This window comes from Ischnura elegans, chromosome X (assembly GCF_921293095.1).
Source record: "Ischnura elegans chromosome X, ioIscEleg1.1, whole genome shotgun sequence".
Lineage (NCBI taxonomy): Eukaryota > Metazoa > Arthropoda > Insecta > Odonata > Coenagrionidae > Ischnura > Ischnura elegans.
The window spans coordinates 76753161-76779613 of NC_060259.1; the positions used below are offsets into that span (position 1 = coordinate 76753161).

General features: G+C 37.0%; 2 protein-coding genes across 4 annotated transcripts in view; both read right to left on the reverse strand.

The window, feature by feature from the left end:
* Positions 1-1204: 1204 nt before the first annotated feature.
* On the reverse strand, positions 1205-17751 carry LOC124171341 (cell division cycle protein 123 homolog). The gene is made up of 9 exons (XM_046550495.1): positions 17550-17751; positions 17100-17305; positions 16937-17032; positions 16531-16644; positions 14245-14353; positions 10201-10323; positions 4895-5079; positions 2148-2288; positions 1205-1795 (listed from the first exon to the last, which is right to left on the reverse strand). Exons 1-9 carry the CDS (start codon positions 17560-17562, stop codon positions 1772-1774), a joined length of 1011 nt encoding a protein of 336 aa, XP_046406451.1. The 5' UTR covers positions 17563-17751; the 3' UTR covers positions 1205-1771.
* Positions 17752-21238: 3487 nt separating this feature from the next.
* The window catches only part of LOC124170679 (lysine-specific demethylase 7B-like), a 51068-nt gene continuing 45853 nt past the window's right edge, over positions 21239-26453 (reverse strand). For all 3 annotated transcript variants that reach the window (XM_046549578.1, XM_046549575.1, XM_046549577.1), the window contains one exon: positions 21239-26321. The gene's annotated coding sequence lies outside the window, so the exon portion shown is untranslated. The remainder of the gene's footprint in view (positions 26322-26453) is intronic.

Here is a 26453-nt window from a genome sequence, read left to right on the forward strand (position 1 = left end):
AAAAACTTCCATACTCCATTCTCCCAAGACCCAGTATTCCATACTCCCCAGACCCAGGTCATGACCCCACCCCCAAATTTCATTCTTAACCCTGATGGCATACATTTCAACCGATTTGCACCGAAATCAGCAAGGTTAAGGTTAATCTCTGTCTTACAAGATGGCCATTGATCCAATGGTGGTTTTCTCCATATGGCATGATAGTCAGCATGTAGTCAAGGAACAAAAAGCAGTTAGAGAGTCATGGGATTAAAAAGGAATTTTGCACGGTCAAATTTGAAATGATGAGATTTTAATAACATTATGCAAGTCACTTCGGTCAACAGCGTAGAGATACACAGTGCATTTAACAAGTATCAACTTAAGGGTGGATGGTGCTATTTGGTAGAAGTGTATAACAGGAAATATAATCACAGATACACTAATATTGTATGTACCACAATTTTTTTATTGATTGGACCCAGGTTTTGACGCTATATCATTCTCAAAAGTGAAAATATACATTATGCGAGCTTATTAATACTGTTTTGGAAGATGGAGAGGGATAAAGACAGGTTGTTTGAAGATGGGAGGGGGAAGGTAACAAGGATATGGCCTTCTTTGGGGTCAGTAGGCTGATATGTTTAGCTTGGAGTCGACAAGACATGAAGGTAAAGGGGAGGAATGGGAGGGGCACAAAAGGCCTTTTACCACACATATGGAACAAGTAAAGAGAGATGTGAAAGAGAAGAAATACGTAGGTGTGAAAAGATTAGCTGATAGGAGAACTAAGTGGAGAGCTGCGTCAAACCAATCCTAGAATTGTTGACCAGTGATGATGATGACGTTTTTGTCTTGACTTGCTTGAAAATTTCCAACTGTTCAAAAAAGTCCAACTTTTTCCTTTTACATAGGTTGTGAATGACCTTGATATTAAAATCAAATGTGTGTTTACAGTCTAACAAATGCTTAGAAAAATAAGAGGTTGGATCACATCTTACCAGAAGTGTCACATGGTGCCAGAATGCTCCAGAATGCCGTTCCAGCACTGGTTAACAAAAGGCATCATAGTCAAATAGCAATTTTATCAATTTTGTTGCCACAAAATTTCTAATATTTACATTCGTAACCACAACAAAAAAATCTGTAAAAAAATCTGAATAATAACTTGTAATAGAAAACACACAGTAACATTTCACTTCCAAAAAAAAGTTAAGGAAAGTGCGTTTCGGCACTGCTAATTTTGCCATGACATCACTGCTTCTTACCCACGCATTTGTTAGACTGTAAACACATGTTTGATTTTAATGTCAAGGTATTTCACAACCAATGTAAAGGGAAAAAGTTGGACTTTTGTGAACAGCTGGAAATTTCTCAAGCAAGTCAAAGTAAAAACGTACATGAGGAAAACAACCTATTGTACCCCTCTAATTCCTCCCCATTACCTTCATGCCTCGTCGAATCCAAGCTAACCACATCAGCCTACTGACCATATCCTTGTTACCTTCCCCTCCCACCTTCAAACAACCTGTCATCCCTCTCCAATTTCCAAAATACCATAAATAAGCTTGCAGAATGTGTATATTCACCTAGGAGAATGGCATAAGGTATAGTGTCGACACTTGGGTCCGACAAATAAAAAAATTGATGGACATATAATACTATTATATCTGTGATTTTGTTTACTTTAACAAATATACATTACACACCATCCTTACCCATTAAACCAGACAGAAAATGGATATGCAGCCTTCATGTCATTAGTAAACAAGGCATACCAGTGGTCCGCTCATCACAAACTGTTATTAAGAATTTCCTGCAAAGAGATGAATTCAGTGAAATCAGTGAATCAAATCTGAATCTGAACCATAAAAAAAATTGCTATAAAAATTTTAGCTTTGCAATATCAAATTTCACAGCCAATAATGAATACCCTACTTAATGGATACCTGGAATTTTATAATCCATTCAATTTGATTTTAATAATAACATTGAGTGGAATTGACAAAGTTTCAATAATTTACTAAGCCATGAATTTGAGGTTCCCCAAAGGAAACTCACAAACCATTAAAGACATCCCATAGCATTGCCTCACAGATGCTAATAATGTTGAATTATGGAAAAGATAACAAAGATTTAAGTTGGTAAATGAGCATAAATCACCTCACCTCTTGAATGTAATCAGCTACATTTTTTTCTCCTGAACAAAAATGCATAACATCCATCGGAATACCATAATGTTTGCATTGGTTCCTTGGAACATTAGTGAACTCATCAATGTAACGGAACTCTGGTTTACAGCATGAGCTCTGTAAATCAATCATAAAAGATAAAAACTTACAGTAATCCCAGATATAGCATGAACATAATCCCATTTATAGCTAGAACATAAAATATAATCAATTAATATGATGATTTAAAAGTAATACATCTTGGGAAAAGGGTAGAGAGAAAAATGCCTCCTCATGCACACTCAGCACCTGCTATAATTCAGAAGACTACCATATTAACTCATGTAAGAGGCCTACCTTTTACACCAATAATTGCAACCTTTGATAAGGGTGTGCATTACTACCTTCCTTAACAGCCTGTAATACTAACAAGTCATTTGGCAACCTTGGAGTTCTGCTTGAGTCAGTCGGGAGAGGGGATCATTTGCTTTCTTACAAGCCCGCACAAATAATGAAACCTGAGGTGAAGGCTTGGATAAGGCAGACAGTACATGCTAACATCTCCAGCATCTCATGATAGGATTTAGAAAAAAGCCCAGAAATTTTCTCTAAAATTTCAACTAAGGATGAGACGGTTCTTAAATTTTTTCGGTTTTCGGTACCGATCCGGTTCTCCCCCATTGGTTCTCGGTTCCAAGGATGAACTCTTATTATCTGAATTAATGGCAAATTCATACAAGCAACCAGGGTAGGAGAGATGAGAAGCCTCATGAAAACCTTAATAAGAAGACGGAACAACCTCATAGGCCACATCTTGAGACATGATGGCCTGATGAAGACAATTATCAAAGGACAAGTGGAAGGCAAGAATGGAAAAGAAAGACCCCGAACAAAATATATGGAACAAGTAAAGAGACATGTGAAGAGAAGAAATACGTAGGTGTGAAAAGATTAGCTGATAGGAGAACTGAGTGGAGAGCTGCGTCAAACCAATCCTAGGATTGTTGACCAGTGATGATGATGTGATGAACCACAAGAAATGAATGAAAATAATTTCACTAAAGACGTAAATCAGCAGGAAAGCTCTGTAAAAAAAATTAAGATCATCTCCATAATTTGCCAAGCAAAAAAGTTTAAAGTACACATTGTTAAAGAGGGCATGATCGAACAATATGTCACATTACATTAGTCAGCCACTGGTTCTATCTCCTGGTTTTGATTTGAAAAATTCAACATTTTTACCCTATCTGGGTCTAATCTACTCTTTTTTTGACAGAAATATTGCCTGCAGTACTGAACATGCGTTAACTGAAAACAGTACATAGTGGTCGATGGTGAATTTGAAGGGCCACGCAAATGGATCAATAGTGAAACTAACCCAACATCTGATGACATTATCCGTTAATTTGTTGTAACTTGTGAGTCAGTTAAAAATATACTCTGTATTCTGCGATGTAGCTCAAATTGTTACTTTAATTGACAACTTATTTGCATGCTTCACTGCCAGAGTTCTCATAACCTCAACAATAAACTGCTCAAAACGCCCGTACAGCAACAACATGGATTAACTGATGGCCCGTCCCAGCGATGGGCCATCTACGGTGTGAAATGCATTCAATGCTACATGAAATTGAGGCTAATATCCAAGCCTTTCACTCATATCTTTAAATATGCACTGGGAAGACTTCATAACTGCATTCATGAAAGTATGATCTAAAATGTCTATAGCCTATTCACTTTCTGTCTGCGGGTGAGCTTTTGTGAGAGCCCGGACACTCTTAGATGGCTTCGCTGGTAGGGGAGGGGTAGTACCGAGAGAGAGAGAGAGAGAGGAGGAGCGAACATAACGTTGCCAAATGTACATAGCCTCCCTACTTTGTCACAGAAAATGTGTGAGTCATAGGTGGCAACAGGTACGTTGGTCCCAGCGCCGAGACAATATACCTACTCATTTGGAAGGCATTGGGTACAATCCTTTCAAAGAAGCCCATGAAATTGCTGAATGAGGCACCGTTGGTGGAAGGCATACTTAGTCACATACAAGGAGAATGCGGGAGGTTTGGCGACACTGCTCCACGAGCAGAGTCACGATCTTCACTCGGCGGAGGTCTGAGAGCGACTCACTAAGGCCATGCCTACTGTTTGCTGATTGGCAAAGGCAAAGTCACATGCCGAGAAAATTTCCCTCCCCTCATCTCCACTTGCTTCGGCCACACCAGCTCAACCGCAGAGATAAAATGAACAGTTTATAAATTATACTGACATTAAGTTGATAAAATTATCTACCAGTTTCAGGAGAGTATAAACTTCACGACTGCTAAGGAAGTGGTGAAAATCTGACGCTTTTTCCCTTCCATATTTATAAAAATGTATTCAAAATAACAATAAAACATGTTATGTATGATTTAACACTTTCCCGGTGAATAGAATGCAAAAACTTTTCTTGGATTTCCACGTGGGTAAGAAAATCTAAGGCAGCCTTTCCACCCTTCCCAAACACCACCATCAATTTCAGAGTTAATGATGTCTCCTTTCCTTCATTTGAACTATCATGATGGAAGAGACAACCCGCCTCTGACACATCCGTGAGAGGCTAAAAATCTAGAAAAACTCTCCCTACAGTAATGATGAGCAATTCCATAATGGTAATCAGAAGTAAATTTAGAGCCATGCCTTCAACAGCTATTATCTTAATTTGCAAGCCATTTGTAATAAACCCAATACTCATATATTTCTGTACTCACAATTTGATTTCTATCACAAGGTGAGTGTTCTTTCTCAGTACTCAAAGGTGTTTTAGTTGATGTTCCACACTTCCTCTTCTTTAATTCTTTCCAAGAAAACAATAAACAGTCAGTGTTCTTATTTAAAAGGCCAAAATCTACTAAATTTATCTTCATCCCAAGGGCCAAGATAATATCAAATGTATCTGTAAGGCAAGAAATAGCATTTTTTAGCTCAGGAAAGTAATAATACATCACTGAAATCACACTTATGTAGGCATGTGGGGTAATTAAGTACCTAGGTACCTGAATGGTAGTGCAAATGCAATATTTTAAACAATGACTTATAATATTCCAAGTTAGAATTTTCAGTGAATTCTTTATGCTTTTTATCTATAAAAAACTTACATGCAGCTGATACCACCATCTTTCATTCCAAAAATATATAAAAAAGCTTTCTCCCAACGAGGTTGAATAAAGCCCCACATGTCTATAGAGAGTTCCACATTTAGTTGACAGTATGGGCTCTTATGGGGAACCGTTTCCCATGTTAATCTCCATAAGGCCGAGAGAGCAGTGTTGTCAATAACAGCACGAAAATTAATGATGCGCAATGCACTGATTGAAAATTGCATTCTAATGTAGAAAGGGATACTGCATTCATTGGTGCCAATAGTGTTTTGATAAAAATTATAACAAAAGCTCTAAAAAACATTTCCTTAAATTTCCATTAGAAACGTGCACTTTTTAACTTTATCTTCTGCTCGCAATTGTTGCCCGACCATTGCCTGTATTAAATTGAATCTTCTACACAAAATTCTTCATACTGTTTTCTCTTTGAAGGTCTTCATCAATTTAACAATGGTTTAGTTAAAATGATGTTATGCCGACGTAACACCCTTTACGACAAGAAAATTTTGATTTTTGCAAGGTAAAAAGCAGTCGCTTACTAACTTACGTTTCTTACGTCGTAGGTCCCTAGATGCTGCGTATCAAATTGGAATAAAACTACAAAAATATTTTTAGTGAAAAAATCATTGACTTACATCAATTCTGAAGGGAGTTACAAGGTTTTGATCTCCAGAAAAAATATTACGGCACCGGTGGGCCGGGCTTCTTGCTTTTTCTTGCATGCAGAGGGAAAATTCTCGGGCGGAAAAGGAGCTTTTTATATTCGTTTGATATCCTGAACAGAGAGTACTCATACCTCGTAATAGCAGTGTTTTTATTTCAATACATTGATACACGAAAGCTAGAAAAGTTACACGGCTTGGAAAAACATCTGCACCAGAAGCGACCCTAGCCGAAGGGGCCAGGGGAAGTATTTACGAGGGCATTCAGTTTGCCGTTGCATTATTTGGAGTGAACAAGTGTTATGTGGCCTGCTGAATTTGAGAGCTGTGAAGTGTGTTTTACACTTATCTCTGCTGTAATGCACCCAATCACCATGTCCAATGCAAGGAAGAGAATAGGTGAGAAGCTCAGAAGCCGCAAAAGACAGTTTGTGCTCGAAGTCTTCTCGTACTTGAGCATTAGTGAGGACTGCCGAGAAACTTCTAAGGCTACTGGGTGCTCGGAGTCCACTGTTTATAGAGTGAGAAAGGAAAGCTCCCATGGTCCATTGGTAACTCCTTCAAAAACTAAAGAAATTAGACAGCCTTAGAAAAATTCGAGAGCAGTGATTTTCGACGATTTTGTGAGATCAGGAATTAGAAGCAAGGTACATGAATCCTTCGTGAAAAATATTCCTCCCACTTTAAAATCCATCTTAAGCTTGGTAAATATGGATGTTGATCTCCCAGATTACAAAGGGACTACACTATATTGTCTTCTTTTGGACCTATGCTTCAAGTATGATCACTGGGGGAAAAGAAGCATCCTTATTGAAAGGGATGATATTATTCGTTGGCCGCACAATTATTTAAGGCAGCTAAAAAAATATCGTCGCGAACACAGGACGATTATATTCATAGACAAAACTTGGATTAATGTTGGACAAATAGTGAACATGTCTTGGCGAGACAAACAAACAGAAACTCCGCATCAAGCTTTCCTTGCTGGACTAATTACTGGGCTTAAGACCCTCACTTCCGAAGGAGGGCGATTTGCAATTCTACAGCAGGGACGGAAAAAGGGTTCATAAAAGGAGCATCGCATGTGTTTCGGTGCAAAAAGAATTCAATGAATGAGCATAACGAAGTGGATGGCAAGTGTTACGAAAGATGGTTTGAGCACTCATTTCTAGCAAACCTGCCCAAAGGATCAATTACAGTGGTAGATAATCAGTGGTGCCGACTCCATGGGGCTTGAGGGGGCTCAAGCCCCCTCAAAAATTCGTTATGGGTGTGAGGAAAATGTTTCAGGCTTGTCGATTTTCCCCGGAGTGTCCAGATATCGAGATTCGAGTTATCAGGGTTCTAATGTTGATCATATGACTCTTTTAAAATGCTTAAAAAACTTAATACTCACTACTTATAAAATTTTCCGGGGCAAGATCCCCGGTTTGGGCCCCCCAATATTTTTTGTAAGTTGGCACCCCTGTACATAATGCCTCTTGTCACTCAAGGAAATTGGAATCCTTGCCTACTACAAGCTGGAGGAAAGAGAACATTAAGGAATGGTTGGCTGGTAAAGAAATTAGCTTTGATGATGACAGCTTGAAAAGAGATCTTTTATTTACAGTAAACCAAGTACGGGAAAATTTTGAAAAAATTAAGATTAATGAATTAGCAAAGAAATATGGCTGTACAGTTCTAAGATTACCACCATATCTTTGCAAATTAAATCCAATTGAGATGGTTTGGGCTCAAGTAAAACATTACATCGGCATGAAGAATTCAACATTAAAGAAGACTGAAGTGGAAAAACTGATACCAGAAAGCTTAGCTACTATTACTTCGGGCAACTGGAAAAACTATGTTGGGCATGCCAAGAAAGAGGAAGAAGATATGTGGCATGCAGAAAATTTGCAGGATAAAATAGAGGAGTTGATTGTTCCTCTGATATCGTCTTCATCATCTCAGTCGACATCGTCTTCAACAAAGGAGCCAGGGCCACAGCCGAGCACATCCCGCTACATGGAGGGAGTGGAAAGTCTGTCGGACTCCTAAACGAGAAGGTATGGAAGGACTATTACGATTTAACTCATTTCTTGTGTTTCTGCTTATTACGACGCTCGTGTACTATTAATCCCCAGGCAAGGAGTATTTATTGAGATTTGAAAGATTATTGCTATTCATAATTTATCTGCATCACAAATTGCATCGTAACGCTGGCCAAACGACAGCCAATAAATTGAAGAAGAGAACTAAGCTTAAAAAACATGATCACTAGCCCTAATAGGTGCGTGTGTAGGCAATGCGTTAAAATACTTGTATTAAATGTTGTAAGTAATGTTCTTTACTTACCTCGTCCTAAAATTTTGCTGGGTGGAAATAATTCTGGTGGTAGTGAATTATTTTACTAACATAATTGCGCATACATTTATTATCGTTTAGTTTTCATCGAGGCTATTGCGTTTTATCTCCTTGCATGAGTCGATAAAGTTTGGATCCACACTGATATGAGAGAAAATTTCAAATAGATTATGGCTTATAGATGGTTTCACAAGTTGGAGGTTCCATTGTTAATCTTTGGAGTAAAGGAGTAGAGTAGTAATAAGAATCGGCTACTACTTATTCCTGACGGTCTATTCAAAATATCCTTGAGTTTTTATTGACGATCTCCGCAAAATTAAGGCACGTATGAATATGCTTAGAAGCAAGTATCAATAAGGTCATCTCTCTTACAGCTTGCGTCAGTGGAAATAGACGTTTCACTTAGAGCAAATTTTCATGATACCATTGAAAAACCAATTATCCGTCTGATATAACCATCGTTGCCTTAAACAACATCGCCTTTTATGTAATACTAGCCAGAGCCAAAAAGTATTGCATCATATGGAAGGAATAGAAATTTTGTCGCATTCAGAAGTGGCGATAACTTTAATATCCCTCACTTTATTGTTAATTTTTTACATTACAGATTATTCGTTATTCAGCTTGTGCATTGAATTAGTACATACATGGATAACAATAGACTTTTCTTTTTATATTGCAGCAAATCTATTTTAGTTTACACTAAAAAATTTCTTAAATTACGCCGTCTTTCGTGCAATCCCAAACTCCTTTTTGAACTACACCATTTTGGCGCTCTACTCTGTGCAGTTGCATACCCTGTCAGGATGCCTGCCAGCGGAGCAGAAGCTTGGCAACACTGTTCTCCATAAGGCCTGTGCTGTCAACTAAATGTGGAACGCTCTGTAGTCAATTTACAAATTCAGTTTAACAGGATTACCAGCTTCAGCCTTGCTTGGCACTAACCCACCTGTATTCATAAATAAAATTCTGACGACAAGGTTAAAATTTTATATGAAGTAGCATGCTTCAAATAATGTAAACAATTTGAAACACCTAAGACCAGCAAATCTGTGACCGCACAGAATGGTAAAGTTACTATGTACAAATTCCAACATTCTTGAGGTGTAGGAAACAACTCTTTTTGGTACGCCAAATCCCATAAATTAAGCCTTCAAACATGCATACACTTTCCTTGCACCAAAATTGTTCTGCTCCCTCCCTGCTGAGATATTGAGTCAAAATTCTATAGCTGTGTTTCTAGCTAAATTAAAACAATGGCTCCTATCCCAAGAGAGTGAAAATATAGAAAAAAAACTTAAAAGTTATAGTGTAATTTTGGTAATTTTATTTTGCTATTCTTTGTATTTTCATTATTTAAAGTTATCATTCCTAGAAGTTAAAAAAAAAGTTTTCTCCATTGTTCTTTGAATTCATGATTTATTTTGTACTTTCATTATTACAATTTATAATTGTTGAATTTTCTTCTCGCTATTCCACTATTGTACAGCACACATATGCATAGTGGAATATCGAAATTGTTTTTGTGCTACTATATTTTTCTAATGCTCATAAATCAGCACCAGACCCTTCTTTAAGAGATGATGGTAACCCCAATCCAGGTTTACCTGGAGTTCAGGGGGTACCTATATTCTACTTTATTGTTTAATTCATTATATATAAGTACTTTGTAATTTATGAATAAGTGGAATAAATATTATTATTACTAATATACTACTTATCTGACTGTTAAAAGGATAATAATCACTGCCACTAGCTCGTATTTGTGCTGTATTGGTATTTTTTTTTCACTTCCAGTGCTGGCACCAGAAATGTTTAAATAAAATATTAGTCCTACTTTAAACTAATTGTTATAAAAAACCATTCGAATGATTTATACCATATTAAAAGCAAAAGACAATAAATACTTACAATTGTTGAGTGGAAATTTTGGTTTGATGTGGTCCTGAAAATAATTGATAATAAGCTCTAATATGGAGTCTTTATTGTCACCAATGTATTTGAAATACGAAGTAGTATCACGTTGGCATACACCTGAAATGAGGTAAAACATAGCAAATATATGAACTGCACATAAATGACAAAAATAATTCAATAATCAGTCACATGCTTGTAATAACCCTTTCGTGCCGAATGTTGGGTGAAGCCAACGAGCATTTTCATATGCATAAGCCTGACATCTGGTATTACTGTCGTAGAGTTTTCAACGCAAATGACCAGACGTCGGCTCTAGCCGATGCAAGGGAAGGGAAGTGACCACTGAATGCCTCCATCAAAAGTTGATGCGCAGCTAGTAAAGGTGAGATGAAGTGAATGGAGAAGATGATGAAGGAGAGGACGCTAAACTGTTTCCTAGATTCTCTCTTAAGTCTCCAATAATAACCATACGTGACTGATATTTCCTAGCATTTCAGTCTGTGGGGCAGAGGGGAGTACCCCTCCATTACACTTCCTGCCATGTTGCCATTTCGGAGGGGGATTGGAGAGGGATGACAAGTAGTGAAGAATTGATGAGTGGGAAGGAAGTTGATTTGCCCACATTACTACCGTTGTCTGCATTTTTGGCTAGAAGGGATACAAGACTAATAAAATTTGAGGCCATAGGAATTCGTTGAGATCTATGGGTTTGAGCTTTAACCCTTAGACTGCAGGAACGTTTCAAAAAGTTTTGTACGCAGACTGCAGGAAAAACCTTTTTAAATGTTTGACCATTGCTCGACTACCTACAGCAGTTTCGCAACATTTTTATTGCTACCTGGGTAGAGCCCAATTGTACTTTCCTTCACTTCACGGATCGCTTCTGCGGCTTAACCCTTTTACTGCCAACAGGCCGATATATCCGCCCTCGCTGGTTGAGCGAAAACTGCCAGGGGCTGATTTATCGGCCCGAATTATTTCACTTTTTTTTCGTGATTGTGGCCTTTTCAACGGCTGTAATTTATGTAAACCCCCATAATCTATCTATGGTTATAAGATATAAATATATCTTAAGAATTGGGAAAAAAATCTAGATGCATTAAATAAAATTAAGTAGCTGAAAAATTTTTAAATCTGAAATGTAGCTAATAGGGTGGTTTCCTATTATTTTTTTATTGCCTAAATCGAAAGATTATTACTCCTGGAATACGTATTTCACGCTTTTAGATTTTTAAATGACGATACCTATTTTTCGCGATAAAATGATAAGTGAAAAATTTCAAGCACGCGAAAACGCGATGCGTAAGTAGGAATGATGGGAAAAAGTCCGTGCGACGCATTTCTGGTTCCCCCTCCTGCCTTGTGAGGTGACCTTGATCGAGGCTCTGAGCGCTGATAGGACGCAGGATGCTAGCGGGTAGCTGAGTACCTTGCTGGATGGTAGCGCTCGGCTTAAATAAGGATTATTAATACCCTATCAAACGAAGGAAACTTTCTGACCTTAGGCAGTTTTAATAGGTGTTTATTAAGACATGTTTCCCTGAGCTCTGTGCCTCATGCATGCATTGGTAATCTCAGACGATCTAAAGCTCCTATCTACTCGTATAGAAACTAGGTCCCTGTAACGTCACGTGGAGTGGAATCGCATGGGCACCAATATAGCCTTTTTCAAATGAGGATAAAATTTGACCCTTGCCATTCGTCTAAACCGGTATTTCAAAAACCAAATAATTTGTGTATTATGAATACACTAATGGTGGGTAATGAATCGCAATCAATGCCTTTCGTTTTCTTTAATGAAGGAAACTACCCTATTCTGGAAAAATACCTTGGCAGTCTTCGTACATCCTGAAATGGGCTGCCAGTAAAAGGGTTAACTCCCCAGCCATCCCTCACGGCAAGGGGTGCCTCCCAGCATTTCCTATCGCTCTGCCCATTTCGTATTTTCCTTCCCGCTCCACGCCTTTGATATACGTAAGACAAGATCCCAAATGTAGACCCATCCGTTGGTGAGAAAGATATTCAGATAAGAAGGTATTCAGAGGTGAATTATAGAGTTTTAACTCAACAAAGCTAATCTATGATGAAATAAACAAGGCATTACAGCAATACAGTGGACTCTCATTATTACGAAGTTCACGGGACCGAAAAACTGGAGGTTCGTAATAAGGAGTTCGTATGAACGTTTCTTTTAGGTATCATCAAAAGAAGAAACGTACTTTGTCAAAATTTCATGTCTCTTCAATATACCACACTTATAATCTTCAGAGTCAAGTGTATAATATATGCGATTAAATTATGTGCAAATCCTCAATGTACGAAGAAGATGCATTCCGAGACCTTGCTCGTAAGTTGATAAAACTATACAAGGCATCGAGGAGAGTGGTAATCCTGCAGAATGCAACACTGCATAACAATCGTGTGTTATCTCACGATTGTGATGCAGTGTTGCAGATTGTGATGCGCATAATTTAATTGCATATGTTAAACACTTGACTCTGGAGATTATAAGTGTGGTATATTGAAGAGACGTGAAATTTTGACAAATTACGTTTTTTCTTTCCATCATACAAACTCCGTTATTGCAAACCTCCGGTTTTTCGGTCCCGTGAACTTCGTAATAACGAGAGTCTACTGTATTGCTGTAATGGCTGGTATCTCACCACTGTGATGAACTGATTTAGCTAGCAACGTAGCTGGAGCCGAAAAAAATCGTTGCCCGCAGGAAGGATGAATGGGTGCCGGGAAGTGCGAGTGCCACTACGCCACGTCGTGTCGAATCGGCAAACTCCAAAGGCACCAAATTTGAAATGTTGGGCACACTTGAATTTTTCGAATGTTCGTATCTCTGAAAGTTCGTAAATCCAATGTGCGTAGGAAGAGGACTAACTTTACGTCCAATTTATGAGCGTTAATGAGTGGGTCATCATAATTCCAGAGGAATGGAGCTTATTATATGATGTTCGGTGAATGTTGAAGTATCCCCTACTGAAGAAAGAACCAAAATTGATGCTTTTGGGCACAGTACAAGAGGGGAACTTAAATGTAGATCAATGATGATAACATAGCATAGTATATATCCACCTAAATGCCGTTGATTTTTCGCAGAACTTCGTAATAAAGTTCATTTTGTAACCGCCGGGGCCGGGACTGAATTTCATAATAATGAAAATTTTGTTATAATGCTCCTTTTACTATATATTGATAGGCCTTTTCGTCGGGACCAACTAATTGCTTTGTAATAACAAGAGCTTCATAATAATGTTGTTCGTATCAACGAGAGTCAAGTGTACTATTAAAGGCTACCAATTGGAATATGCCATACATATATTACCCTTGGTATGTACTATTTCTGTATAAGACCTATCCCAACTTAAACTTCCGGAAAGCCCATAAGGTCAGCAATGCACACACATAGTTCAAGAATTTTGTTGATACATAATAATAATAATACATGAAAGAATTCTTTTCCTGACTCAATATTGAATAGGTCCATGGAACACTCACAGTATGACTTTAAACCTTTAAATCCTAAAAAAAAAACAATATATGAATCATAAGTGATCACAGGACACTGTTTTAGACAGTCTGCACTGGAATACATCATTGTGAGAGGTCGTTTAAGACAATAGTACACACTCAAAAGCTTATCACGAAATATTAAAAATTTACAATAAAAATTGTACAGCGAACATAATGACAGAATTCTTTGTTAAAACTTTCGCGGGTGCTCGTCATGTTGCATTAAAACTTATGGGCTATGTCGCCGCGTCAGATTTTGGGTGGATTCCCTTGAGAAAGCGACCAGCATCGGTCGGGAAACGTTGGGGCCACCCAAAATCTGACGTGGCGACATAGCCCAAAAGTTTTAATTCAACATAATGACAAAAGCAAATTAAAATATTATCGCACTTCCATCAAGCTACTCTCAAAAAAGGAAAAAAAAATTGAAAATGAGGGTATTCCAAATATGAGCATGTTAAGCACGTTTCTATGAAATGAACGTATTTTTCCATACTAAATGCAACCATTACTCACCAACAAGATTCTTGTCCACAACAAAGCACCTATATTCAGTGCCTGGATGAATTTCTATCCACTTCTTAAGGACTAAGCAGCATGGCACATCACCTGAAGTTTCTGAAACCTATATAAAAATTAGAAATTTCAGACATTTCCCAACCTAAGGCTATTACTAATGCATCCACAATAGGGTAGTTTCCTTCATAAAAGAAAACGAAAGGCATTGATTGGGATTCGTTACCCACCATTAGTGTATTCATAATATACAAATTACTTGGTTTTAGAGATCCCAGTTTAGACGAATGGCAATGGTCAATTTTAACCTCACTTGAAAAAGGCCAGATTGGCGCCCATGCGATGCCACTCCACATGATGTCACAGGGACCCAGATGCTATACGAGTATTCAGGAGTTTCACATTGTCTGAGATTACCAATGCATCCATGAGGCACAGAGCTCAGTGAAACATTCCTTAATAATCACCTATTAAAACTGGCTAAGGTCGGAAAGTTTCCTGCGTTTGATAAGGTATTAAAAATCATTATTTAAGCCAAGCACTACCTGCTAGCAGTGTACTCTGCTACATGCTAGCAAACTGCATTGCAGTGCCGCACATAATCTCGACCCAAGGTCATCTTACTCGGCGGCAGCGGGAACCAGAATGACGTCACACGGGCTTTTCCCATCATTCATACTTAGCCGTCGCGTTTTCGTGCGCTTGAAAATTTTCACTTTTCATTTAATCGCGAAAAATAGATATCGTCATTTAAAAATCTAAAAGCATTAAAGGCTTACTCCAGGAGTAATAAACTTTCGATTCAGGCAATAAAAATATAATAGGAAACCACCCTATTGATCAACACATGCCATTAAAATATAATTAGTGGGCAGCGTAATCAAATCTCCGATTTATAAAAACTTAAATATGTACTGAGCTATGCATGAAAAATGGTTACAATTCTTAAGAGGTGAGAACTTGAGCATGTCTTCCTCACAAGTAATGTGCCTAATTTTTCTTGCAACAGGAGGCTGTTAAAGAAATCGGCTGGTGCCTGAAAATACTAAGTGGAAAACAAAGAGTCTTGAAACTGATGCTTCCAATCACCATAGGAATAGAAGTAAGTCATTGATCACATTAGCACATACATGTGTACATACCAACATTCAAAATATGTATTTATCTTGGTACCAATTAAACTTTAAGTAAATTGTCTAACCCAAAAATTATAGTGAATTTCCCTGAAGTAAAATCAACTAAATTTACATGGAACATACTGATCAGAAGACATATTAAAGTCTCTGTGGCACTCAGTACGCTGAAAGCAATTATTAAGATAGCTTTACTCAGAGCTGGGACAGTTGTTGCACTGTACGTGATTATTTCATTAAGTACTGTAGGACTTGGACTTCATCAATTGGTAAAAGATAAAAATGCCTTTGATTTGTAAAAAAACAATTCATATAGAAGGAATTTTCATTTTGGGAAGATGGGTTTCAAAAGGCTAAAAAAATTCCAAATTCCAAACTGTACAGAACTAGAATTAAACCATGCCATTGAAGGATCAAACTGCATAATTAAAGGACATTTCAGGTGAAAATGTACACAGGCATCTGTAGTCAATGTAGATGAGAAAACTACAACATCAATGGAGAGGTGTGGGACAAAGCCTGTTAATATACATGATTAAGATATAACTCAACATAGAAGCTTTTTTATGAAGAGGGATTGTCATAAAAGACTCCACACAGCAGGAATATCTCTGCATTGAACCCAGGGGTGCATTCAGGGGGGGGTTAACATTCACAGCTCTCACTCAGCATGGGGCCAACTGCTGCATGTTCATGTTCTTAACTTCCCTGAATGGAAAAACTGAAAAAGTAGGGGCTTCTGAATCACCTAGCAACACACCACTGACAACCTAGAACTAATATTTGAGCTTATGTCAATTAGCGATAAGGGTTTATGTGAGTATGAGCCATAAAAAACTCTCCTTGAAAGGACTGAGCACTAACACTTAGCTAATTTGTGGTAGTCACTTCTAGGGGGAAATGCCACAGCTGCTGCAGCAGCCTTCTTAGAGCTCACTCCCTTTGAATGCACACAGAGAATTCAACTAGGCTAAACCTCAGCTACTTACAACAATTCCTGTCTGCCTCGTTTTGTGTGTGAGCATATCATGCACACGTATACTAGAGAATTTCTAAATCACTCACATGAACTCTTGTCATTTGCCCATTTTGAAAGATGCATTAACAACAATAATAAATAATTCATTAATCGGCTACTTATTGAAATACCTACCTCTTTTAAAACAGACAGATCATCCGAAATATAAGAAGAACTCTTCAGAAGAAGATAAATGTCAGCTGGATCAGAACAACACAAGGACCTGGTGGATGTAATCCAACTGGCATCCTGTGTTATTAAATAAATTACAATTAAGAATTGTTCATGACAGTATCGTATATTTCAGTATAAGGAAATCACACCTTTTGGATGAAAAATCCAAGACTTTTAATCTGAACCACCTTTCACTGTGTGATCACGGAATGCTTATTTAACGAAAGTGGGTAGAAAGAATAAAAGTAGAAACTACAAAACGTTGAACGTCTCACGAAATGAATTAGTGATAAATTAATAATAGTAAATTGATACACAAAAAGACATCAAACGCGATTTAATAAAATGTAAGTCGATTTTTCATCACCTTTGGAGCACTCCAGTTAAGTTTCACGAAAACCTTTCCTCCGAGACCCTGAATTGCTTCCTTTAATTTTTCATTGAAATCAGGGAATTCCGGTTCCTAAAACAGAAAACATTTAATTTGATACACATAAAAATGAAATTTAATAATATTTACAAAAACTCACTTCTAATTCCTCTTCGGCGTCGTAGCATGCAGGAATTTCCTTCCTCTGTCGAGTTATGCTACAGTTTTTTGGCAACACCATCACATCACTCAAAAGGTACGACAAAACATTAGCCGGCACATGAACGATAGAGCTATCGTGGACATCACCTTTAAATCTATTGTACCAACTCTCGTAAGAACATTGTAGGTACTCGAAGTTAACTCCTGGAATTATTGAGAAGCAAAATAGGTAAACGATGAAAAATGAGCATAAAATGAGGTTGTTTCGTCGATCAATTTCAATATAACCAGCGATTTCCTGCGAATGACGATTACATCATTGAGAATATTGATTTAAAAATGTGCAAAGGGGCACCTAAGAGCAAAATATATGTTCCTCACGGATTTCGCTGACCATTAACAATGAATAGAAGTTCAAATAACAACACAAATACCCAATAAGGCCTACCTGTTTTAGCCATTCTAGAACAGGTTCAAAATTTCACTACGTAGTCTAATAAACAGTAACTCTTTAGTCGTAAATATTGTATTGTATTGTCTTGTAATATAAACTTTATGCCTTCAGTCCACTTCAATCCACACGATTCACTGACGTCATGTTGTTTACATCTACAACACCGGGATGAGGACCCCATTCATGATATGAGTGATGTTTCGTACAGCGCATGCGCGCATGCGCAAAACCAAACAAAGGACGCCACGGACCAAAACCCGCCAAGGACGAAGCGGCGACGATGCCAAGCTGAATGAAGACTATGATATATGTTTAACCCAGTTTAACCAATCAAGCCAAAGACAAAATAGCTGTCGTCAATTGTTGTATTTTTCCCATACAGAGGGCAAAAAGTATTTCAAATACACTTGTAACTCCAAGTTATCATCAATAACTGAGTAATTGACTAATAAAAGTGATAGTAAAACTGGATGAATTTCCTGAATTTCAGGGCCCATCCGACGATATAACTTGGCCAAGAAAGGATTGCAACATTAGATTAGAGGCGCTAGCGCTAGGATGAGTTTGCCACGGAAAAATCAGCTTCGTGGACGAGGTGGCCACTTCGCTTCGATCAAGTAAACAATGCAAAATATTGATCCAAACATCAAACCTTTTTGTCCGGGAACTTAGCGTGGACCACTAGCGGTCTCTGCCGCTGCCTGATTGCGAATTTGATTCCAGAGTTTTGAAGAAAATGAAGTTGATAGACCTTAAGCCAAAATATAAAATATTCATTGAAGTTGTAGATCTAGATGATACACAAAATGTCATATTAACCTGAACTAATTAAGATAGCACTAAATGAATCAATGCAGGCTTCACTGAAGGAGTACTTCATTTTTGGTGTGGCCTCAGAGGCATGCAAGAATAAATTTTAACACAATTTCATGATATAATCGGAAATTAAAAGACCAAACAATGATTTCACAGCCTGAATACTACTATATAGTATAGGCAGTATGAAATATCAAAGCAATGTGTTTTGATATTGATGAGGTAAATACCGGTTGCTTCCTTGAGATATTTTTTATAATAGTCTTCTTAATCTTCTTCCACAAGTTAACCATTGACTTGACAAAGAAATGTATTTACAGTTCAGTCAGGCAATGTTTTGAAGATGAAAATCAAAACCTCCTGGTCCATTTTCATCATCCTTCAAAATAAATTTCATGATCAGTATCCATGTTCAAATACTGAAATCAGTAAGTTTATACTTATAGGTGCCTTATGAGGCAGTCATTTAAAATAAAAAACTGTGTTCAAAAGAATACCTAACATTGACATACATTCAAGCAATTAGTTTTGACTTCACTGCTTGCTGTCATTGGTTTTTATTTTGTCCTAATTTATCAACAGAAAATGAAAATGATAGTGCGTGGACACCACAAATGGTCAAACCAACATAGAAATATAATGTCTGAAACTAGCTCACTCAAATAAAAATTTACATTGAACGAGTAACTTAATTTAACATAGAGTTTTTAAACTATAAGACTATTGAAGGTGTAAACTTGAGCTGAAATTTTACTAAACTCATTTTTTGACCAATTGGCAACTTATAGGGAGATCCATCTGGAGATAGTGATATTTTCCCATATATATGCATATGCCATGTATTGACCACCTTATTACTGCCCAAACTCCTCAAGGTTGGTGGCTCACTCCAGTGGCGCAGGACGGGGGTTTGGGGGATAAACCCCCCCCCCCCCAGAGCTCAAGAGAAATTTTTAAGCTTAATCCATTTTACTTAATTGGATTGATATTATTAATAGAATAGTGTAAGGATTAATAAAATATCTCTCAGAAAGCCATAAAACTCACCATGGCATTTGGAGGAGGCGACTGACAGCTGAGGTCATTTGCGCCATGAGGGAAGGGTGGAGAGAAACCTGGCATCGGTATTAGCCTGCTCTTAACGAAAGGCACCAAGGGGACCACGGCTTAATGTCACATCCAACGGACGGAGTGTTACGCTTGAAATGTCCTCCACACAACACTCAAGCAGGGATCAGGCAGTCTTTGAAAATTCTCTGCCACTGCCGGGATTTGAAACAGAGCCTGCCGGGTGGGAAGCCAACACTCTAGCCACCACACCAACCCGATCCCCGTAAAACTCACCATTTATCTTAAAATTCTGCAATTTATTAATCTCGCACCTACCGCTTATCCTGAAGGGTATTCCATGCTCCCACACACCCTGGTATTAGTTGCACCTAAACGCCCCCTAGCCTTAATTCCTAGCTGCGACCCTGGCTCACTCAATTCCCCTTACAAATTCACATCTCAACAAACCTACCTTAGCATGCACTATAAATAAGTATCACATTGATATATAGCTTTTTCTTATCTTTATCAAGTTTCTCATCCACCTTAGATTCCTATTACCATAGAGCAGAAAGATATGGGGCAGGTTGAGTAAGTGATAAGAGATAGAGCATAAAACATAGGAAAAAACTAAGAATACCTATACTTTTCAGAAGATATATGAATATCAAATAAAAATTTAAATACAAATAATAAAAATGCGAAACGACAAATCCAGATCAAACTGTTTAAAAAATTAAACTAATGAAGACAAAATATGTTAAGCTAGAATAAACAATTAAAAGAGAAATACTTCTTAGATCATGTATTAATGAATAAAAATTATTTTTTTCTTAAGGAATGGAAAAATTAGCTTAATGCACAACATATTAAATTAAGTGTACATAACCACTTTTACAACGCTGTTTTATTATTATTTCATTTACAACTAAAAAGTTGAAAATAAAAAACAATATTTTAAAGCAAGTTTTCATGAAAAAAATTATAATAGAATGAAAAACCTAATTCTGAATTGTGACTATTAATTTATTTCGTTAAGTTTTGCCTTTCAGGCCATTATTGTTTTCCAGTTTATTAAATACTCTCATGTATATGCTTCATCCACAAGAATTTTAATTTAGCCTAAGTCATTGGCACATCTAGAGAGAACCACATCCTTCACCCCTGCCATAAATCATATTCACAAACTCTTCCTCTGTAAGTCATGAATGATAGCGGTTGATTTCTTGTGAATCAAGTGTAGTGCATACGCCAGCACTAATGTTTCAGACAAAAAATTTACCAACCATTCGAACTTGTAAGTTTGAAGGGATGTTGTAGCAGCAAGAACCAAAACCACCACGGATTCATGACCTATGCGCACTTCTTATCAAATTCTATATCCAATATTGAGTTTGATCACGCCATGGGCGTACCCAGCGAGGGGCAGCTGCCCCCCCCCCCCCCTAGAAGCAAAAATTGCGAGTCTTTCAGCAAAAGCAGTACTGAATTGAAAGGAAATTACTCAACAAATTTTCTTTTAACCCACGAAAAATGATTTGTATTAGTATAAGGTATGTAACTAAAATAAAATCTTTTTTTCAAGGAAATAATCTCATAAACTAATAAAGCGCTGCTATAATTTTCTTAAAATGATGGTTTCATTCACCTTTTCCAAGCTAAAATGTCACAAATTGGCTTGCCGTTCCCAGACCATAGCTTACTCCCCTCTAGACCATGGCTTGCCCCCCCTAATTATGATCCTGGGTACGCCCTTGGATCACGCCACATTTACAAATAGACAAAAAAAGACTTGACCTGTCAACACTGTCAAAATGATGATGTTTACTAACAACTTTATTACATAATACAAATGATTTCACATACAGTTTTTGGGATCCCTGTGATCCATTTTCACAATAACATCCATTTCTTTTTATTATAAAAAAAACTTCATCAAGAATTTAAAAATACCTTTACACAAACATGCATACAGGTAGGAAAATTTTTATTTTACCCACAGCCATAAATCCACTGGCGTCAGTGGCAAATGAACACTTTATAGGTCTTAATCATTACACTTATATGATCATATGATATGAAAATGAATGAATGAGGTCATTTATCATGAAATAAGTTTACAACATGGATGCATTTGATGGATGGGAACGTTAATGCAAGAAGACAAGTCAATTCTTTTAGATTCACTCACAATTAAAAAGAAAAATTTCAAGTCATTTATGCTCACTGTCTTGGGGAAAAATACAAGCTTAGTCTATTTGCCTCTTAACTAGATTTAACAAGAGGAAGCTGACAGACAAGTGAATGAACAGGTGAACTCATTGATGCATGCTGAAAGCGCAACATCCATCCTAGCAATGAGCTGATATTGATGATATCCTGTAAAAAATCATAGAAAATCAGACGACCAATTTGAATGAGAAAGAATCTCGTAAAATCCAGCATATTCTGTTCTAGATGGTCGAAATTTCAAACAGGAATGTTCCCTGGAGAAAAAATATTTTATCACTAATTTGATACTTAATTTTGGGCACAACGCAGTTAGTATGATCGCAGGAGTTGAAGAAATAAAAACTTGGCTTTTTCCACATAGTGATTAAGATCGACCATGGTTTTGTTACAGCATAACATTATCAAGGTGAGGACTACAGTTAAGTTGAGCAGTATACATAGCATAAAAAATTTGAGTGGGAAATTTTTTGGGTGCTGTTGGTTATGGGGAGGTGGTGGTTGGGCTCTGTGCTTGGGAAGGCATTACTGTGGGTGGAGGGTAGGATAAGTGGAAATACAGCTCAATTTACCTGCACTCCTCACCTTGATAGTGCTACACTGTAGCAAAACCATGGTCAGTCATAATTAATCACCATGTGAAAATAGCCCAGTTTCTATTCCTTCAAATCCTACAGTAAAGGATTTCCACCAAGTTATGCCTGCCACTATTAATTAATTAATTTCAGATGGAATGAACCTTAAGGCCTGTTTATCCCATAAAAGCTAATGTCCAAATGTATGAATACTTTGATGGACTGGAACAGAACATGCACAAATTAATGAACCTAATTAGAACAGACTGTATTTTTCGGGTCATATATTCACACAACTTGAGAACTTTTACTTTCAATCTCATGTCCATACATTAAATTGTATTAATGTACCATGTAAACAGGCTTTTAGGATGTGCCGATCATTAATGAGATGTTTATAGTGACAGACACTTGCTACCATGTACACATTGCTGAATTTGCTTCAAGTGCCCCTTCCCAGCCAACTACAGGCAGGGTAGAAAACAAGGAGTGAAAGGCAAGTTATATTCACAGTGATCAAGGCCATGGTAAGCTAGAGAGGGGAGGGCTTCAGGGATTCAAACTCCTCCAAAATATAAGACTTGCTGCTTTCCTGGCGAACGATTAGGATGAATGCTTCGTGGGATTCCCAACAGGTGAGCCATTCTATTAGAGCCCGTGTTTCAATGGCTAACTCTGCCATCCCCTTCAAGGCCATGAGTGACTCATTGTCCTCAGGATGATGGCCAAGTTAGTCATTGAAATGTTGGTTCTATTAGAACAGCTCACCTGGTAGGAATCCCATGAAGCATTCATCCTTCAAAATGTTTGAGCATTAAACAGGGTACACACAAAATTTCCTTGTTCAATTTCCCTGATTATCATATTAAATCTTTAACAATTTCCTCACTTCATATCAATGACAAGGCAGGCAAACATACGGGTTTTTAGGGGGAAAGTATGCTGTGAAATAAAAGCAAGAATTAGGAATAAAATTAAGTATTGCCAAGTTGTCACTACCTGTGTCATTGCCTACTTGTTGTCAGGATGGCAACAAAACACCCACCTCACTCTTTAAAGGCCTGTTTGCATGATACACTAACCTGTATGAGTAACTGTCTAAATGAACGCGTGAATCAACATATAAATGCACTGTGAAACACCCAACTTGAGCAAATGCATATACAGAAAATAGAACCTGTTCTAATCTGATTCATGCATTCGTACATGTTCTGTTCTGGTCCATAAAAATCGCTCATACAAACAGACATTAGCTCATACGTGTTAATGAATCACGCAAACAGGCCTTGGCACAAAAATACTCTGCTTGCTCAACTATGATTTTCATCTTTTTTTCAGCATCTCTGGAGTTTTTCGCCAACATTTCCCCAGCTTGTATGAACCCTGTTAAAAGCTTCAGTACACCCCTTAAAAAGGATTATCCCCAAATGCATCTGCTCTCCAAATGAACCGCTACCAAAATTCTGAGGCTACTGCCTTGATGGTGGTTACTTTGGGAAAGGGTCAAAGACAAGCACATACACGTTTCTTTTAATATAAATTCCTTTCAATAATTTCTTTTCTATAACTTATTTTCTACAACTAATAATGAAATCCTCTTTTTACCTTATCAATAAGAATGTAAAAGAGGAAACCACATACAATAAAAATTTTATACATACACATTCAAACAGAAATAAGTGAAAACTGGTGGGTGAGGGTACCCATGTAAGCATGGGTATGAACTTCTTCTCTTGGTCCTAAACACAGCCATAGAAATATACAAGAAATAAAGAAAACAAAGAATTTAAAATAAAAAATATACTTTCTTACAACATGATATAAAGCTTCATAACTATATTATAAAAAACCAGACAAATAATAGGTTCAGTTAAAATATAGTGAAATCATCCCGTACAAAAAAAGGGAATATGAAACACAAGACTCCTGTCCTTAAAGATAAGTCATATTTTCACATTAAACATAAAAAAGATAAGATGGGGCTCTGTGTTGCCACTAAATATCTCCCTCACTCAATACTTTTTGGTGATGTTTTTGCGAAACATTCAGAATCACTCACTCTGGACACTGACTCACAGACATCACAGAATTAATAAATATCATTATATCCTCTTCATCACCATGATTTGTACTATTTTCAGTGCATTTATGCTCAATTAGTAGAAGAAACATCAGTCATGTAAGGGCAAATATACTTCAGAGTTAACAAAAATGAACTCGTGTCATGTTAATGAGTCAATTACTAAGTCAATTTCATAACAAATCACATATATGGGCATTCATCTACCATACATTTGATTGATTAAACACAATCTGAAACACTATATCCAGGAAAACTTTAATCTATCCACTTTAAGATGCTGATTTCCAAATTTGATAGACAAAGAAAATTCTGATACCAGAAGAATTCTGGTGATAATTTATTCTTGACAAGTGGTAGAAAAACCAGTGTATTTCACATAAAAAATTAAATAAAATAAAAAATTTCAAATGTTAACATGATACATTCTAATGATATTAACAGGGGCAGAATATGATCACCACCAAGCCCAAGATTTTTAAAAAAATTTCCTGTCGCAGCAATTTGCACAAATTAATTTGCATTCAATCTCACATCTATCCTTTCAATGATATTTATGGAATAACTCATTGATAAATAATAAATGATGTATTTAAATTTCAATAATTCATCAAAACCCCAACAAAACCACATCAGTAAAGCACTAAAACAGTCACTTAAATTGACATGGCACACTTGGCAAGTATGGATTACTACTTTCAACAATTACTATGCCAAGGTAAGCAGGGGAACATAGGGACTTAAATTCCCCCTCAAAATGTAGGTAGTTAAGTTCTTAGGTTCTCCTTCCAAATGGATCTCACTACAAAAAATTTTTTCTGGCAACCACCTTGAAGAGTAACAATGCCCTCAATTCATGATATAAATAGTCTCCTGATTAATGTTATTTCATCGGATAGAGAATCATAAATACGTTACTGAAATTAATGTTGTAGAAAGAGAATAAATCTCCCAAAACTCCTGCATGGAGTCATCTATAAAAGAATCACATAATACCACTATTTAAAGAAATAAATAGCTTGTGAGATGGCATACCCCTTATTTTAAATAGGTTTGTCAGTTTTATCACCTAAGAAACATGATTTTTACAAGCTATCCTGTGCAAACTTAATGCACATTGAAACTTCATTGCAACCCCATTTCTCAAACAGGCACCCAACATCAATGATTTTTCTTCTATTTCCACTCACATCAAAATAACAAATGGCGACTATAGGCTGGAATAACTATTAGCCAATATCTTTCAGCTTCATAAAATCCCTTCCATTGCTACTATCCATATCATATTTCAATGGTCATTAGGCTGCAAGAGTCAATTCTAGTGAAGTTAAGTGTAGAAAACTATTCACCTAATTTCTGGCAGCTCAAGCTTCCATATAATAAATTTACTCAAAACTAAACATCAATAAATCACCTTGAGAACAACTTTTCACAAAACAAAAAGAGTACATCAAGTCAAGATGATGTGCACATTACCAAGAACCATGCAGGCTTCCAAAAAAACTTGATTCCTACACAAAAATGCTCACTGTTTCCATTAATGACATCAGAAAAAAGCATTTCTTTTATGAGTACCGGCAAGCACATAACTTGCAGAGATGATACATACTCATGAATTACACTAGTATTAACAGTGTAGACAAGAACAATTGAAATACAATATGAATCAACACAGGCCATTCATACTGTTATGAACAAATTAAAACATGTCAACCACAGATATAAATTCTTTAACTATGTACTATGTTCTTTCTATACAGTTGGTGTTTGAGCACAAAAAGCTACTGTAGTTGACAAACTTTTAACAGAATAAGAAAAAAATCACATCCCATATTGCCATTGGCATCTCACAACAATAAAAATGCAAATTCTTGTTGTAGCCGCCACTGTGAGAGACAGGAGTAATCTTAACGATGGAGCAACCTGCTGTACTTATCTTCAAAATGAAGAATGCCCTCAATGTCCATGTAAAAACATGATGACAGGCAACTGTGGAAGAGATCCCAATAAGGCACCCTGAAAAATAAATACATAATAGTGAACCTTTCAATGATAAAAGTATTACCCCCTTCAATGTCAATACAGTGGAACCTCGATCTATCGTTTTTCAGGGGGATGGATGAAAAAAACGATGAATGTGGGAAAATA

Excerpts from the sequence above, each read along its gene's own strand:
- LOC124171341 (XM_046550495.1), bottom strand. Across the intron at positions 16,645-16,936 it reads TTAACTGGAGTGCTCCAAAG|GATGCCAGTTGGATTACATC; the intron begins GTGATGAAAAAT and ends TTAATAACACAG. Across the intron at positions 5,080-10,200 it reads AAAATTTCCACTCAACAATT|ATACATTTGATATTATCTTG; the intron begins GTAAGTATTTAT and ends CTTGCCTTACAG.